Genomic DNA, 18,925 nt, shown 5'->3' with positions numbered 1-18,925 from the left:
AGTCTTGATTGAGGTTGATATTTATGATAATAACTTGCAAAAGTTAGTAAACTGAGTGCAAAGGTTGTTGCCAGTTACTGCGAAAAATGCGTGCAGTTTAGCCTTGGAAGGAAAGCTGGTCACAGTTAAATTTAATTCCGTCTAATCTCGTCCTTTCTGCAGTACTATACTTTACAACGGTAAGTTCTTATTATTATTGTCAGGGATTAATTATTGTGCTTCCATTGCTTACCTGAACATTAGGTAAGTCTTAGAACACTTCGTTGCCGCTTTAGACAGCTTCTCTTTCTTTTTAAACACGTTTGAGTTGGCATTAGGGTTCACTGACGGAAAAATCACACAGTGAACACATGTGAATGAAAATTCCTGGAAGCACTGTCATATTGAGCTCAGTCTAACAGTGTCCCTCCCTCTGTTTGCCAGTCATTAACCAGTGATAGAATACATCTTTCTCGTGTGAGGTGCACAGTAAAAGCAATGGCAACAATAATACTGGTGCACTAATAATAGCTGGTGCTGATGGACACAGACGGGCTTACAGGCAACTTCTGCTGTATGTTGTGCTGTGTGTTTTTTTTTTGTTTTTTTTTGAGAGGCATTGCGGCAAGCAGCTTGGACAATTGCCGCAGGTGATGTCAGTTATTTTGCTCCCTAATACAGTAATTGCTACAGCTGTGTATAATGGTATTTAAAACAGGATTCATTCAACCGGCTTTACATATCCGCCCTTAATCTGGTCCCACCACAGTCGGATATGTGACGGATTACTGCCCTAAACTTCTGCTTGTGGATTGCATTTAAGTACTGTATTTAAATGAATTAATCGGCAATTAGGAGTAATTAATCTTGTGTCTTGATGTCTAAAGCATATTCTGTTGACTAGGGTATGTTAATGGGAGCAAGTATAATGACCTCCTGAGGTTTTTGTACATGCCTATTCAGTGGTCATTTAAGTGTACAGCAGCCTCTATCTGAGCTTAGTTTAAAAACATAAAAACCCAGCAATATAAAGCATGTATTAAGGAGGGTCTCGTGGTTTAGGTCTGCCTTTTCTCCTGTGCAGTTTCACACATGCTGATGTAATAAATCACTGGCTGAGGGGTCTGTTGGGATCAAATAAACAAGCTTTGTCCTCCTCTGGGCAGGAGCTGCTGAATCTGCGCAGATACCACATGCACAGATGCTAACCATACGTCACAGCATCTCTAATGATGCACTGTGTTAATATTGTCAATCAAAGCAACACCTGTCATTATTGTAATTGGGATTTTTTTTTGTTTGTCTATACTTAAATGCATTTAACAGGCAATCGGAATACAAATAGATTTGTTCAGTTCAGTTTTTTTTTTGTTTTTTTTGTTTTTTTTTTCAAATAAATTAATGGTTATCGCCTTATTTTTTATGGTACATGCCAAACATGCATTACTGGTATGCAGGTGTTGTCATTTTGAAAAGGTGATTGCATGAAGTGTTGTGATATTGCTGATTCATGTGATTGGTTTGAATAAGAACTGTACTACTGCTGACTTTTTTTGTTTTTGAAAAATTTGATTATGTAAAGCTTTGTTTTATAAATTGGTCTGGAACAACACTGATGTTTGATACTGAAACAATCAGATCAGTTGTTTTTTTGTTTTTTTCCCCAAAAATTACACAGGGTTAGAAACTAACAAAATTGTGGTACTGGTACTAAGGACTAGTACCTTTTTGAAACTTGCTAGTCATTATGTAACATTACTAGTCCTCATGTGGAGTCCCTGAGTCGGAATCAACAACAGCTGTTGCGGTCCCTGAAACATTATAAATATTTTTATTTTCCTAAAAAATGTACATTTATAAATTTTAGATATTATTATTATTATTATTATTATTTATTTTAATGGTAAGATACAATATGTATTAGTGCTCATTCCCAGGTACATTGATTGGGTTTCTGCATCTGCCTTCCCCACATTTCTAACCCCAATAAAGTCTGTGTGGACAGAACTGTTGACAGCATACTTCACACAGCATATCACTGCCTCAGTAATGGAACTATCTGTAAAACCGTCCCAGATAACCGACACATATTTAGCAGTTCCATTCTGGTTAACTGGACTGGACGCTGAGTCCTTGCAATAGCGTGCCTGTTTTAGAATTTCTGTAAGCTTTCACCACATTTAATTCTTTTGCCTCATCCAGGTCACACATCCATTCAAAACTAGAATATGCTCTTGCATGCTTTGCAAGGGCTTGAGCTATTCTAAAAAGCACTTTTAGCTTTAAAATTGCAGAGATGTTTATGGTGTGTAGTAATTGTTACGCTTTTGATGTGCCTTGTTTAACTTGTCTTTGCCTTCTTCAGTTTCACGCAGTTATGATTACTTGATTTTTTCATGCACTTTAAAATCGACTATCTTTAAGGTAGACAACCCAGTCACAAATGTGCCATTGTGGCTTTTGTCATACTGGACACAAACCTTGCAGTACATCTTATTTTCTGAAGGCTTTGACTTCCAAATTGTGAACGCCAGGTTACTCAGGGCTTGAATTTCATTTTTGTGTGCTGGGGGGGATTTCCCCCCTATGCTGCAGCCAATGGAGGGGCGGCAAAAGAAAGGGCACTTTTGCATATAAAAAACTATATATATTTTACTGCATCATCACTCACACTGGTGTTGCTTTAAGCTGCTTTCAGGAGACTTAACAGCTGTTCATCACTGTAGGAGAGCACTCTCCATTGCTTTTGCCATTGCCTGACATTAAGTGTTTGCATGCAGCATAAGAAAAAGGTGCTTCTCTTTTTAACCAGTGCTCCATTTTTTATTTATTTATTTTTAAACTATTTACACTCAGCCCTATTTCTGCCTGATTTTTCAGTGTTTTTATTTGTGTATGTTTAACTACTGGATAGTTTGTACTGCATGCATGTAACATACCAAGTGAAAAGCCACAAAATCCCCTCTCATTATGTAAGTTGCAACATATATTTTGTTACCATGGATGGCTCAAAAAAAAAAAAAAAAAAAAAAAGCACCATTGAACCTCAGTATGAAATGAACATGGGGGGGAAGCTGAGCTTCTAAGTTTTCCAACTGTACCATCCCTTTCAGTCTAGCTGCTACAATGACAGCAATACACTCAAAATGAAACCAAACCTGTGAACTCTGTCACATGATGAGAGGCTTAACTTCACACACTGAATATGTCCCGAGTCGTCTGTACTTTTAAATAAGCCATGAAATAGGTAGGTGGCTTTTACGGTGCCTGAGTAATATGTGCGTAACCTTCAGTGCACTGGCGCCCCAAAATGAATGGGGCTGAGTTTTATGTTAAAGTGAGTCACCTCTTGCAAAACAACACCTAGATAGACTTAATATCATCTTTTTTTTCAAAACTGTGTACTTATTGCAGTGTACTGAGTTTTGTATAATCTCTAAAGATAGCAGCCGAGAATCGCGTACGAGAGAGTAAAGTCTTGCGGCACTTAAAATATCATTTTACTACCGAGACACAGATATCTACTAGTCCTTATCAGTTTTAATTCGCCACAGGCCAGCGTTAGTTTCTAACCCTGCATTACAGTATGAATTACATTGTATTTCCAAGAATGAGATTTTCCTTGGTGGTTTCTACAGTCAACTACAAAAGGAAAACTGAGGTATTTAGCTGCTCTGGGATCTGCATGTGTGAGATATATATATATATATATATATATATATATATATATATATATATATTTTTTTTTTTTTCAAACTACTGACCTAACTAACTACTGCTTGACTTAACTATGTCCTATGATTCTTTTTCTCTTCCCAGTCAATCTCCAGCCCAGATTCTTTTTCACTTGCTCAAGTCCAACATCAGAGACGACGTAAAAATGCCAGCAATGACAGTGTAGGTTATACACGAGCTTCCTCTCTGCACATTTTTTTTTTTTTTTTTTTTTTTTATGGGCATCATTTTTAAAGAGTTAGCCTGGTTACAATTTGCCATGACTACTTTCTTTTAAAAATAAAAATAATAAAAAAAAAGCAAAGTTATGTAAAACTTTTAAATGTAAAAATCACGTTTTCTTCTGGTTTTACATGTTTTGCTTGTAGTGTTCCATGAGCATGGTTTCACACACTGCGTTTTCCTTTCCTCTATTAAAGGGCTCAGTTGTGAAGAGAGGGAGCTCCCCAGCATATTCAGTATGTATCGCTTTGAATTCCCCTCCACATAAGATTTATCGTTGACAAGCAGTAGATTCAGAGTAGGACCTAGTAACGAAAACTATTTAAATATTCCTGTCATTTATTTGTGTTATGGTGAATTGTTTCAAGTACAAAGTTTTGATATCATTACAAACATAGTCTTATGGTGTTATCTATTTAGATGGATGTTTATCTATCTAGAAAAATCTGCTGGTGTATGATTTTCTTTGTTTTTATTTTTAAAACAGTTCAGTAATGTGGGTGATTAAATACCTGTTGCTTTGATTGTACCCAAGCGCCACCATCTTAGGGAACTAGGTGTTATGTGGTACTTCATAAAAGCCTGTAAACGCAGATTGGTTTATTCATTGTGAGCATTTAAGCACAACAAGTTTACAATACATTATTATATTACTTTTCTAAGATCTTGGAACCTGCTTGTTTGAATTAAGAGTATTGCACGTATGCATTTTTTCCAAGATCCTACTCCATGTGGGAGGTGTAATTCATGGTAACCTACTTCAGTGTGGTGGTTTTATCATTTACAGGGGAGATACTTTGACAGTATTTAATCTGATTAACTCGACTGTGCTTTATGGTATATTGTAATACCACAGTTCCAATAAAGTGAATTCTAGAGCATTATCTTGCTGTTCACAAAAAAGGTATACATTGTATGCATGCATTTCATTCTTGTTTACTGGAGAGCAGGAAATGAGTTTATCTGCATGTTTGAGGAAAGTGTCCTATGTGCTCTTGAACAGCACTATAGTTGGAACTGAGCATGAACAGGCCCACTGGCAATATGACTGATTCTCATAGTACAGTTCTCTATGGATAGAGAAAATCATATGCATACAAACGTTTTGGAAACTTAAATAGGAGATTGGTATTGGTGTATGGTTTTTTAAATTGTTATTATAAGGTTTGACTTTTAAGTGCTTTGAAAACTCAAATTCTAGTATGTGTGTCCGTGTTCTTACTGAATGGTTGAAAAATCAGTTGAAAGCTGAATTATATAAATTCAGACCAGTAAATGTAGTCATTGTTTTGTTTTATTGATATATTTATGTAACAAGTAAAACAGCTGCCATGGTTTGGAAAGTTCTTATATTATAAACCTTTTATTTTTAATCATATACACTGCGTATAGTTCAAGGCATTTTTAGGTTGGATTTCTTTTATTTTTAAATTTTTTGGTGATGTTTTGTTTCTTGTAGACACCTGAAAAGAAGCCGTCTGAGTCCTCAAGGGGAAGAAAGAGGAAAGCAGAAAACCAGACGGAAAGTAACCAAGGTGACCCCATTCACGTTTATTAACCTTCAACAGAATGCATTTTTTTCTTTCTTCCTTTTGTTTGACCTTCAACCAAAAAAGAGTTTTGGCAGGAGTTTTCTTGGAGATTAACCTCTTTGTAAACCTCCCCTGCTTAACTCTGATGATTATGATCACGGCACGGGTAGTCATCATCTTCAAATCATTTTGGAGTACATGGTTAATACTGTATGTACTGGAGAAGTGTTGTGGCTCTAGAATTGACCTTCATTACATGATTCCATTATCACCTAGGGTTAGTGAATTCTGCACCAGACAGCCCTTAACTATGGAAGCACTTGTCAACTGCATCTGTTATCGGCCCTTTAAGAAAGGCTGTAGGGTCTTTTTTGCTTTTCTGTCGTGACTAATGTTGACTTGACATACAGTATTGGGGATTCAATTTGCATTGCAGATGGGAGCTAGCCCAGTTATACAAAAGTGTGAATAAAGTAAACTGACATTGTGAGTGACAGTAAGATTTTAACTAGTTGGAAACTTGCTGGTATATGAGGCAGAACTATGGCTAAATCAGTGGAACTTGTGGTAGAAAAAGGACAAATTTGAAGAACTGATTAGGCTTATTACAAAATTAGTAAAGCAAGTACTATTTGTTGTGCTATCTAAAACTTTTTTTTTTCTGATAGGAAAAGCTTCTGCACGTGGACCCAAAATTAGTGATTACTTTGATGTAAGTATTTTTATTATATTTACCTACATTATAGTGAAGGTGCTCGTTTGTACGTATGTGCATGTGTCATATATTCATTTGTACATATATTTAAAGAACAGAACATCCTAGCTGGGTATAAGGAGATGCCTGTCGGTTTGTCTTTACGCATGTCTATCTAACACTTCCATTTTTATGTACAAATGGTAGATGTGCTCTAATGATACTTGCAGCTTTATTTTGTATTTACAACAATGAAGTGTATGTTACTTGGATAATTGTCTGCAAAACACATATTGCAAAAATACATGTTTTAGGCTTTAGGATGTTTTAGGTTGTGACCCTATTAGCTGAAAATCTGGTTAACAGACAACAGTAAAAAACAGGAGAAGAAAAAAAGTATATTACAATAACCAATTTTTTTTTTTCCTCCCCCCCCCTGACGTTTGCCTTTTTAGTTCCAAGGAGGGAATGGCTCTAGTCCAGTACGAGGCATACCTCCATTAATCAGATCTCCTCAAAATTCCCATTCACATTCCACACCCTCTTCTATGGTTAGTTCTGCAGATTGATGTTCTATATAATGCTCAAGCTATACATTTCTGCTGTAATGTAGAAACAATAGCTTATATAGGCCTACATAAAAGGTTGCATAGTATATTTAAATGACTTTGGGGACTTTGAAATATCTGACCTTGAATGTGACTTCATTTTAACCCTTTGCAGTCCATTTATTCAGCGCGCTTCAGGTCCAGTTTAGTTTCACACGCACTGTTTATTTTAGACATGCCGTTTAAAATATATATTTTTTCAGAGTAAAACAGGTTAAAAAGGCGTTGAATCACTAAAAACACTCACTATTTAAAGTACAGCCAGGCCCCACCCCTTGTTCGCTGTATTTCACGTACCTCTTTATAGACGTGCATACTGATAAATCCTCTCCTGATTACTCGTTTTATCGCCAAACTCCTCAATAATGTGATCCAAGTCCCATTATTTTATTACTATAATATCTGAAAAAGCTCTGCAAATGTCCGAGATATTCTTTGAGTGCTGGATGCAGAAGCAGCTGCATCCTTTGTTATGTCCATGTTACTGCCATAATGTATGGGGCTATGAGATAGCGCCCCAGCCTCTCCCCCCCGGGTTTCATTCGGATCCTATCGGTCTCACTTGGTCATTGAAAGGTTTTCTCTGCTTTTTCCGGAGAAAAAACGATTACAGACCCGTGCTTTGTCTTTTTGATTGGACTGGAAAGGGAACATTGTAATGTTGGACCTGGTCCAACAAGGACTGGAAAGGGTTAAAAATATTCATGATGAATTTGAATAACATGACACAGTGGATTTGTGTTGCTGATTAGGAATATGTTCACATACAGTGAATGTTTGTATATTAGATTTTTTTATTTTTTTTTTACATTTTAATCAAACCAGATTTTCTTTTGTTTTAGGTTAGACAAAATAGCCCTTCTCCTACTAGTTTGTCATTTGGGGACCATGTGGTTGTACATCCAAAGCAGTTATCGTTTAAATGTGTTCAGGTAATTATTGTACTTTATTTTGTTTGTTTGTTTTTCATTTTAATTTGTGATGCTGTGTTTCATGAACATGATCATTAAATGAGATTTCTTTGTCTCCGTCAATGCAGACTGACCTTACGATACAGAAATTAGCTACTCTTGAAAGTAATAAAAACCTAGACCTTGAGAAGAAGGAAGGACGAATAGATGATTTGCTTAGGGTAAGATGAAGCTTTATCTAGTAACAATTATTGTAGAACTACTGTTGATCAGTTCTGAAGCTGCTGGTGGAAAAATGACTTTTTTTTTTTTTTTTTAAATTTAGGTTTTACACAGTTTTTAATTGCGTCTTTTTTTACTTTTTTTTCAGGCAAACTGTGATCTCAGGAAACAAATAGACGAACAACAGAAGTTACTTGAAAAGTATAAGGAACGATTAAATAAGTGCATCACTATGAGTAAGAAGCTGCTAATTGAAAAGGTAATGTTATAACTTAAGTACAGTGTATACAGCATTATGTAGTTAGGGGCTTTGATCAAGATTTTGTTTTTTTCCAGGAATTGTACACTAAATTAATTGGGCTATATTACCACACATGCTCACATAATAAGATGAAATTGGTTACTCTTTTAATAATGTACCAGGAGCTTTACACTACAATATCATTCTGTTTAATACACACATTTAAAATACCTTTTATTTTGACACATTTATGAATGGGTCTGTTTTCATACCATTTTTGGGTGAGATGGGGTTTAATAATAATAATAATAGTTTCAAAAATTCTGTTTGAACGCAAACCGTTTGGCTTTATCAACTTAACCCTGAAGTCAGACCTACACATATATATATATATATCTATATATAAGTATATATATATATATATATATATATATATATATATAATATATATATATAATATATATTATATAATATATATATATAACAGGGATATATATATATATATATATATATTTTTTTTATTACATAAGTTCAGTGTTACTGTATATTGAAGGATGTTTTTAAAAGTACATTTTCAACAGGGATTATTAGTGAAATGCATGGTTTGTTTGCCATGTTGGCTTGACATTTTTGTATGCCAGTCACCCATGCCAGTTCTGTCGGCAGGAATTCTTTAAATTGCAAATGTATACATGTGGTGGTTTTATTTATTTATTTATTTTTAAATAGAGTACACAGGACAAACAAGCATGCAGGGAGAAAAGCATGCAAGACAGATTGCGCCTGGGCCACTTCACTACAGTACGGCATGGGGCTTCTTTCACAGAACAGTGGACAGATGGCTTTGCATTTCAAAATCTTGTAAAGTAAGTTCTTTGCTGTTTTTTAAAAATTCTTATTGTCAATTATATTCAAGCTTAGCTTATTACATTGTCTTACTTTGGATTCTAAATTATATTTTAGCATCCAAATTATATATACACACAGTCTAACTTCACTATAACGAACCCATCTTATAACAACCCCCCCCTTTTTTAACGATCCAGCAGCAAGAACTGTTTAAAATCTACCCAGATAAAACGATCTCGGTAGTGACTGACACGGAACTTTCTCTAGTGTGACTGTGTTATTCTCTCAGTGAAAACAAAGACGTTGGTAGACTAATTTGAAGATGAGGCTGATTCATACAGTGCCTTGCAAAAGTATTCAGACCCTCTCACAGTTTTCACATTTTGTTGCTTTAAAGCTTGCTGTCATGACACTTTGAAGTAGGAATTAATATGTTATATACACAACCTACTGCACACATTCAAAGCAAAAGCAAAAAGAAATAAATAGATAATTAATATGAAATAAAAATGGAAAAGTCATGATTTGCATAAGTATTCAGGAGAAGGGTACAAAAAAAATACTGAAGTCTCTGAATATCCCTGTGAGCAGAGTCTACTCAATCATCAAGAAGTGGAAGGTGCATTGTACCCACCAGACACTGCCTAGATCAGGCCGTCCCTCCAAACTGAGCAACCGGACAAGGAGGAAACTGGTGAGGGATGCCACTGTGAGGTCAACAACAACTTTGAAAGCGCTACAGAGTTCAATGCCGATCCCCAAGGAACTTCAGAGAGCTTGAGCAAATCTGCCAAGAAGAATGGGCACAAATTGCACCAAGCCGGTATACCAAGTTGGCAGAGACTTACCCAAAAAGACTTGCGGCTGTAACTGCTGCCAAAGGTGCTTCCACCAAATATTGAGTTGATGGCTCTGAATACTTATGCAATCAACATTTCAGATTTTGCTGACATTTACTGTAACTTATCTTACCCTTAGTCTTCAGTTTGAGCATTCAAGTTTTGAATAAAATATTAAGTGTAAAAAAATGTGTGCATCATTTTGTAATTTCACAAAATGTAACACCATAGGAAGGGTGTGAATACTTTTGCAAGGCACTGTAGAATACCGATTGTAGTGCGAATCATGCGTGACATGCAACCGTTGCGAAACTGCAACTATGGCAACAGGCGTGAGGAGGTAACAAGATTGAAACCGCATGCATTGAGAAAAGCACAAAAAAAATATGAAGCAACCTACAATGGATGTTTTTCAAGAGAAAGGGCATGTATGTGTACTTTTTTATTTTTCATCTTTTCTTTTTAAATATACAGTTTAAATGTTGATCAATGTGAAGTTGTCTTGAAATAATTACTGTATACTGTATAAAGATGTTCAATTCAATTTGGATGTTGCCAAACCCTATTATAGTGAACAACCTGATATAATGAACATTTCTCCAGGTCCCAGGGGGGTTTGTTGTGCTGAAGTTAGACTGTATATATTTATACATCTTAAAAAAAAAAAACTGCTTGAAAAAGGTTCTGCTATGAAATTGGCATGAATTTCATATAAAATATCTTCACAGTAGCATCCGTCACATCTGTTTTTATTTATTTATTTTTTTGCTGTGCGGCAGGCAGCAAGAATGGATAAATCAACAGAGAGAAGAAATTGAAAGGCAGAGAAAGCTGTTAGCTAAGCGAAAACCTCCAACAACAAATAACTCTCAGATACCAACTGCAAATTCTGAGCCAAAGCAACGGAAAACCAAGGCTGTGAATGGTGCAGAAAATGATCCGTTTTTGAAGCCCAGTCTACCGCAGCTGTAAGTGTCAATTAATTTCGTACAGTCTAACTGAATCTGCACACGCAGCGCTAACAGGTTTGTGACATATTAGAAGCTGAAATGGAAAAGGCTCCAATGGAGATGCTCTGTATATCTATTCATGTTTTCAATTTTACGGAAACCCGTCGGGCAAAATGTTAACCCTTCCCCCTGACCTGTCATCTAATTGCTTTATTGGGGGTTGACTTTTTTTTTTTTTTTAGTTTCTAGATGAGACCTCATGCTTCAATACTGGATTTGTACTCTTTACACAACTCTATTTTACGAGTCTTAACCTTTTACTTTATTCCTTTTCCAGGCTAACTGTGGCGGAGTACCATGAACAGGAAGAAATCTTCAAACTCAGATTAGGGCATCTCAAAAAGGTCAGATTTATTTAAAATGTTAAATATGTCTTAACTTCTTAACTGTCAAGCTTACTTTTCAGTAGCAATAATAACACATTAGGTACTGTACTAGGTTAATATATAGATGTGTAAACTATGTGAAAAAAGTGAGTTGTATGTAAGCTTGCTACTATTGGATTTTTTTTTTTTTTTTGTCAAATCGACAATTCATATTGATGTTTATTTTTGATAGAATTTTACCATTTTTTTCTGTCTATTTCAATTCAAGCAGAGAATGGGTGAAATCGACCTTTATGCTTTTTTTGCTTTTAAATCTATTGCCATTGAGAAACGTCTCATTAATATTTATTTCTTAGCAGATGACCTTATCCAGGGCGACTTGCACTTGTAACAAGTTATCACATTATAAAATGTCACATTACAGAATATCATAATACAGATAAGAGCAGATATGAAAGTACAATAAAATCAATTCAGTCATTAGCAACCCCTTTATCATATTCAACATGCAACAAAACTGTGGTTACCAACATTCTAATTGAAATAACATTTGGTCACAGCAGAGCTATACCTTGTATAGATAGAGATCCTACACAAATTTAAAAATGGTATCAAATTAACCGTAGAAAATGCAGCATACTTTTATAGCATAAATGTACAAGTAAAAATATGTACAGATATATGTGCATTTATTATTTGGAGTCTGAGCGCCTCCCCCCCCAGCTTCAGCACAGCCGGACTCAGAGTCACTGGAAGGCAAGGCAGACGGGCCCATTTTGCCCTGACGCAGAGACTTCAGCTGTCGGTCGGGGTATTAAGTGTTTTCCTCTTGTGGTCCATTTTCAAGTCAAACTAGTAACTCTCACCGTATACCTATACCAAATGCTTACCTACACCTTAACCTGCTAATTTCAAAGTAGGCGCTTTGAATGACAGGCGCTGTAGCTGGCAAATGAAAGTGCACAGTCAGTGCAGGTCTTGATAATTGACAGTCATTTAAACAAATGAGAGCATTGTCGTTCTGCTTCAGTCAATGAGATCTGTCGGCACAGAATGAAATGATTAAGGGACCACTGACTTGACTGTCAGCGACCCCATTCAGAGCGGAACAGAGACTGGGCAGACAGCAAGTAGAAAAACTACACATACTAGAGATGATTTCTGAATTATTATTTTTTTAAGAAAAAATTATTATTTTTTTAAGAAAATAAAAAAATAGCAAGTTGGTTTTACTGATGTTTATCCTATATAAATGTATCGTAGTTGAACTCGTATTGTTGGGGAATTCAACGTTTTAACGAGCTTTACCAATTTTTTAATCAAAGTCGCAAGCCTAGTTATATGCCACTTGCATTTTAGTGTGCTAGTAATACCTATTTACTTACAAATTCCCTGTTGGCCAAAACGTACCTGTCTCTTTTTTTAAAGGGTCATCAGTCTATTAATGACGTGTGTATGTGTGTCTGTGTCTGTGTGACATTACCAAAAGAATGACCCTAACAGACAGACTGTTAAATCAGTAATTAAAATTTCTTATTAGAACTGACAGCCAAATATAAAAGTAGAATTTTGAAGAATTGACACCTTGTGTATTTTGTAATATTGGGAGGGAGAGGGGTGAAGAGTTGTTAAAATTATTTCTGGAAATTATTTATAGGAAGAAGCGGAAATCCAGGCAGAACTAGAACGTCTTGAGAGAGTACGAAATCTTCACATACGAGAGCTTAAAAGAATAAACAATGAGGATAACTCTCAGTAAGTGTCTAAATAAAGCTCTTCTCCAGCACGTGCTTTACACTGATGACTTGCATGTTAAAGCAGTGGTGATTGTTTTATGTATTGTGGTCTTAGAGTGTACTTGGTTGAAACCATTTTAAGCTGCAACACTTCTACCTATGACTCAGATTTAAAGCCGAGCATTTGTTGTTGTTGACAATAAGGTTAATTATGTTTCAGGAGGGCAGCAATTTCATGTGCTTTTGCAAAAAACATGTTTTGAACTGCTGGCATAATTTGACATCTGCATGCTAGATAAACTATTTCTATAGTAACAGACCATTTTAAAAATGACAAGAAGGTCATATTAGTTCAATAATACTAAACCATAAATTAGGAAGCTTAGGAATTAAGGCAGTAAAAAAAACTTTTGACTTGTAATAACCTCTGTTAAACTCAATTTTCTGATCTTAAGGTTTAAAGATCACCCTACTTTGAATGATCGGTATCTATTACTTCATCTCCTGGGAAGAGGGGGTTTCAGTGAAGTATATAAGGTTTGTGGAACAGAATTGTTAACCTACGTTTTAATAAAATATGGTGATGCTAGTAAACAATAAACCACACAAAGTTTTAGATTAGGAAGAAGAAAAATGTATTAAGATTATAATTTAAAATTATTCATACATTTTATTCTGACAAAGTAATTAACCGCCCCTAGCAGGTTTTTACTTATGTTTTAAAATACTTTTCCCCTATCGAGTGTTTTATTATATAAATGTGTGTACAAATAATTTAATATAAAATAGTGGTATAGACTTTCAGTATCCAATATTCAGTCATTTAATTTAATAATTGAAGTTAACATTTAATAATCTAGAATACTTAATTTCAAAAATAATTGTGACATAGCCCTAAATGTCAAACTAATGGCAATCCCAAGATTTTTGTGGAGATGTGTTTATGCTGATACCCTGAAGTTTTAAGTCTTGCCAATTGTGTTATTTATTCAATGGAACATTTTTTGGGGGTGATGCACCCAGTATCCTTACCTGGGCAGTGCTTGTGAAGTAATGCATGCCCTAGCATGCAGCATAGGCCATTGAAATTAAGGGACCCCTTTTGCCATGTTGTTTTGATATACACTATTAATATTTAGTCCAGTAATGCAAATTAGATAAGTTACTTGAATGTTAATTATGTTAAAAAAAAAAAAAAAAAGTTCAACCACTTAGTTATTGCAGTTAGTGATAGTTCTGCTTTTATAATTCAGGCCTTTGATTTGTTTGAGCAACGATATGCTGCAGTGAAGATCCACCAACTCAATAAAAACTGGAGAGAAGAGAAGAAAGAGAACTATCACAAGTATGTAATCTGTTCATGCCCTCCTATTTGTGGTGCTGTTTGAGACAGTGTTCATATTTTTGCGTCGCAGCATAATCTAATGCACTATGTAAAAAACAGCCCAGGTCTGTTAAGTCCATCATTCTGACAGTACATCGATGGCCAACAGCTTTGCATCACCGTATAGAATGAACTATTTTTTGCTTCATAAAGACAAATGAAACCTGTTGAATAATGTTAAGTCAGCATTTGAAATTGCATACCTCTTTGTAGTTTTCCATATACTTAACAAAAAAATTATTTGATTACGTGATAAATAAAATATCAAAATTATGTTTTTTTTTTTGTTTTGTTTTATTAAATTCTCAATCCCAAAATTCTATGTGATGCTAAACTTTTGGCCATAGCTTTAAGATAATTTAGAATGAATGCACTTTATGAATCAAAATTGGAGGAATACCAAGGTGTGTGTGTGTGTACTTGCTGCATTTGATTTTGTCAGAGAACAATAGTGAAATTACTGTTTTTTGGTCACCAAAACAAAAAGGTATTAAGAGAGGGCTAAGGAAGAGAGCTGTTCAGCGGTCCCAGGGAGGAAGTTTACTGAATTAAGATGCTTGTTGGTTTAAGTCAAACATTTGTGTGCTTTCATTGTCTTACCTCTGTAATATCATCTTTTGCACACTGTAATGAAAGCACTTAGTCAACGACCATGGTATTCAATTAACAAATAAGAAAAAGCTGTAAGAAAATTGTACTGTGAAATATTGGTATGTATATGTAAGTGATGGCTGAATTATGACAGTAATGGTGTCTATACCACTGTTCATGACCCACTGGAATGCTTTTGTTTACATTAACAGTAGTTTTACATTTATTATAGACATGCGTGCCGAGAATATAGGATACACAAGGAACTGGATCATCCTCGAATAGTGAAGTTATATGACTATTTCTCGCTGGACACAGACACGTAAGTATAGAAGCAGATTTCCAATTTCATTGTTTATTGGGTGAGATTGGGCAACTTTTTTCTTTCTGCTAAAAAGTCTAGCATGACCTGACCGGGCATTTGTTGTCATGTAGTTCAGTGTTTATTGCTGGTATTTATTAGCACTGTATTCCATTTCTGTTTTGTTTTTGTTTTTTGTTTTTTTTAACGCAGTTAACACATTGGCTGCTTGTACACTTTCTGATCATTGTAAACCATTTTTTTTAAATTATTTTTTTTCAGGTTTTGTACAGTGCTAGAATACTGTGAAGGCAATGACTTGGACTTCTACTTGAAACAGCATAAATTAATGTCTGAAAAAGAAGCCAGGTCAATAGTAATGCAGATTGTGAATGCACTACGATATCTCAATGAAATCAAGCCACCTATTATCCACTATGATCTCAAACCAGGTTGGTACAAACAGTACAAATTTGGATTTGCCAGTCTTAAACTTAAAGAAAACCTAATCTGGACAAATATGTCGCATGACTTTTTTTTCAAATACTTGTTTCCAAACCATTCAGACTGATATGACATTCCCCTTAGATTTATACCAGCAGGAATGCTTTATTGTTCATATTTGTTGTTCAAACTCCCATTTTTAGTTTTGAATGCAACTTGTTGAGAGTATCGGTATCTGGGGAGGTATGGGGGGAAAGCTGCTTTCATACATACATGCATACATACATGCAGATCATGGTGATACCTTTTCATGATGCTGATTGCTCTGCTTTTGTATTTACAGCCTTAGCCAGGAGTATATGTTAGTAGGACTAAACACTGTTACTTTGTTTATACATTATTTCAAACTGCACTAAGAGAAGGTGGTGAGATTTGTGTATATATCAAATTGTTTGTATATATGGTACTTCTGGTAATACTTGTCTAACTTTTTTAACATTTGTGTTCAGGCAACATTCTTCTGGTGGATGGGACAGCCTGTGGTGAAATAAAAATCACAGACTTCGGTCTGTCCAAAATTATGGACGATGACAACTATGGGGTTGATGGTATGGATTTGACGTCACAAGGCGCAGGCACCTATTGGTAAAATATTCTTCTAGTGTTTTTTTTTTTTTTTGTTTGTTTTGTTTTTTAATATTTGACTACAACACTAACAATTCTTCCATGTAACCATTATAATCTGACCTAATTTGGGTATAATATTGTTGTCTTGCATACTACTCCAATAGACCACCTTATCAGTGGAGTTTTCAATGGGTGGGGACCATTGTAGAGTGTTATGGGGTTTACATTAAATATTTTTAAAAAATCTGGTGCTTTTGGTTTTTCAATTGCATTGAATGGAAAACTTGAAATTGTCTATTCTCAGGTACTTGCCTCCTGAGTGCTTTGTAGTTGGCAAAGAACCACCCAAGATTTCAAACAAAGTTGATGTCTGGTCAGTAGGAGTAATTTTTTTCCAGTGTCTGTACGGAAGAAAGGTAGGGTGTTGAATTTCTATGTGAATTGGTTGTTATTTATTAACAACAATAACAAAATGGTTCAATTTCTTTACCTTCCTAACCCAACATTCATCTGTTCTCTTTTAGCCATTTGGCCACAACCAGTCCCAGCAAGACATCTTGCAGGAAAACACAATATTGAAAGCCACAGAAGTTCAGTTTCCTGTCAAGCCAGTTGTTAGTAATGAAGCAAAGGTAATAAGACTTGGAATTTTTATGTGAATATACCAAACAGTCCACATTTATAGCACAGTACTAAAAAAAAAAAAAACACTAACCTCCATGCCATGCTGTTAGAATATTTTTTGTGTGTGTGTTTATGTGCCTTTTATCCATGATCATAATAAAGGTACATGGTCTGTGTGATGATGGTTTTAATGCTTCAATAACTGGAAGCATGTTTCAGCAGTGCAGATAGTCTCTTGCAGGTATGATGGTCTGACTGAGTAATAGTTCAATGTATTTGTTTTTATTTTCTATTTTAGGCCTTTATAAGGCGTTGTTTGGCGTATCGAAAGGAGGACCGGTTTGATGTGCATCAGCTGGCTAGTGATTCCTACCTTCTTCCTCACATGAGGAGGTCCAATTCTTCAGGAAATCTGCATATGGGAGCACCTTCTGTGCCTCCCACTTCGAGTATAATTTCCTACTGATGATTCTTACTGTTGACTGAATTCTGGTGTTATGTTTCAAGCAGCTTCCTCCTGCAAGACTTGGTGTGGAAAGATTGTGTGTGGAGGCAAGTGACGTGTTTGAGCAGACCTGTTTGGGCCCGCCCTTGCAAATTTAAAAAAAGAATGGATGTATCGAAGATGACAGTTGCAGGCACCTTCCTGACTAGCTTGTGCTGTACTTGGGGGAAGGTATCTGTGACTCGTATTGGAAGACTTTTTTTAAAGGTAACAGTGATTTAGAACACTGCGACAAAATAGCCTAAATGTGACACCGGTGTCTGTTAAAGGTACAGTTGCTGGTTGATTCAGAGGTGTGTCAATAAAGGCACAAACACTTGAAACAAAAAGGAGAAATGGCAGCCTGCTGTTTTTAATGCAGAGAAAATGGTGCCTGCCTGGACATGAATGATGAAACAGCAAAGTCACTTATTTCATGAACTGTTCTTAGTTTGACTGCATAATTCTAGCTCAGTAATATGTTTACTATGAAATAGCACCACAGTTGTTTTTCTTTGGCTTCTGTAAAGCATTTGCTCTTTTGTAAGTTTCTTTTCAGAATATGAATATCCATGGGAATGCTGTAGAACTGTACTGTAATGTGAGCATGCAGTCTAAAAATTGCATTATTTATGCCCAGGCAGGGTTTTGTTTTGCAGAATGCACAGAATGTAACCAAATGTAGACAAAAGGCAATGTATAGTGTCCTATACAGGATGACTTTTAAATAAAATCTCTGTTAGCGTAATTGTATAATATTGTACAGATAAAATTCAGTTATTCTTAAACTTCAGCAGTCAAATCCTGTAAAGTGTTTCAAACAACCTTTTGTTTTTTTTTCTTACTGGATATTTTCATTTGTATGTCTTCAGAAGCATTTATTTGCTGCTATTGATGTCGCTTTTACCTTCGCGAAGGTTGTATGATCTACTTGAGAGGGAGCTGTACAGCAAAAAAAAAAGTTACAAGAAAATTAAGGCATGTTATAACTTGTGTTGGGAAAACAAAATCAAACATTCAAAGCAAGAGCTCATTATGCTTTTGGCAGTTTGGATGTCTGTTTTATCTGGTCAGTCCTCAGACAGTTGCAGCAGTTCACTGCTACCAAGTAGGAGGTCTTGCATTATTTAATATTAACCTGGTAAGTGTCAAAACGCTTGGAAAACCTCAAAACCTGACACTAAACAAGTTAAGTACAGACACTGTTTTCCATTAATCTGCTTCGTAACCATTACTGTGAAATTTTAAAACTGCCTTGTCCAGTACAAACTATTCCTCGAAATCCAGTAAATAAGTATGTGGTATATCTGTTCTGTACATTTCTCTGGTCAGTGTCCTATCCATCATACTGAATGAATGCTTTGTTTTGTAATTTCTGCAAAGGAGAACCTGTTACCACGGGTTTTACTTTTAATGTTTAAAAGGTAAGATTTTGCTAACGTTTTTGATGTTGCAATCTTCTTTTTCACTGTATATACAAATAGAATAACTGTCTCGGAAGGTGCTGCTGAAATTGTAGAGAACATAGCCAAAAGAGTAATAAACATTAAAAACTGATTTTTAATA

The 18,925-nt window shown here is 35.4% G+C and overlaps 1 protein-coding gene across 4 annotated transcripts in view; it reads left to right on the top strand.

Annotated features, from left to right (window-relative positions):
• LOC121323155 (serine/threonine-protein kinase tousled-like 1) overlaps window positions 1-18,925 on the top strand; it is a 39,484-nt gene extending 20,559 nt beyond the window's left edge. For 3 of the 4 annotated variants that reach the window (XM_041264016.1, XM_041264017.1, XM_041264019.1), the window contains 20 exons: window positions 3,799-3,876; window positions 4,134-4,172; window positions 5,396-5,471; window positions 6,137-6,180; window positions 6,618-6,713; window positions 7,613-7,702; window positions 7,810-7,902; window positions 8,052-8,162; window positions 8,874-9,010; window positions 10,612-10,800; window positions 11,120-11,186; window positions 12,826-12,923; window positions 13,360-13,441; window positions 14,158-14,249; window positions 15,112-15,201; window positions 15,463-15,632; window positions 16,134-16,269; window positions 16,556-16,667; window positions 16,776-16,883; window positions 17,174-18,925. In XM_041264016.1, coding sequence (XP_041119950.1) covers window positions 3,799-3,876; window positions 4,134-4,172; window positions 5,396-5,471; window positions 6,137-6,180; window positions 6,618-6,713; window positions 7,613-7,702; window positions 7,810-7,902; window positions 8,052-8,162; window positions 8,874-9,010; window positions 10,612-10,800; window positions 11,120-11,186; window positions 12,826-12,923; window positions 13,360-13,441; window positions 14,158-14,249; window positions 15,112-15,201; window positions 15,463-15,632; window positions 16,134-16,269; window positions 16,556-16,667; window positions 16,776-16,883; window positions 17,174-17,341 — 2,076 coding nt within the window. In that variant the 3' untranslated portion in view covers window positions 17,342-18,925. The remainder of the gene's footprint in view (window positions 1-3,798; window positions 3,877-4,133; window positions 4,173-5,395; window positions 5,472-6,136; window positions 6,181-6,617; window positions 6,714-7,612; window positions 7,703-7,809; window positions 7,903-8,051; window positions 8,163-8,873; window positions 9,011-10,611; window positions 10,801-11,119; window positions 11,187-12,825; window positions 12,924-13,359; window positions 13,442-14,157; window positions 14,250-15,111; window positions 15,202-15,462; window positions 15,633-16,133; window positions 16,270-16,555; window positions 16,668-16,775; window positions 16,884-17,173) is intronic. The other variant, XM_041264018.1, reaches the window with a different exon arrangement.

The sequence above is a fragment of the Polyodon spathula genome, chromosome 11 (assembly GCF_017654505.1).
Source record: "Polyodon spathula isolate WHYD16114869_AA chromosome 11, ASM1765450v1, whole genome shotgun sequence".
NCBI classification, from domain to species: Eukaryota; Metazoa; Chordata; class Actinopteri; order Acipenseriformes; family Polyodontidae; genus Polyodon; species Polyodon spathula.
This window is presented reverse-complemented; position numbering and strand designations above follow the sequence as displayed.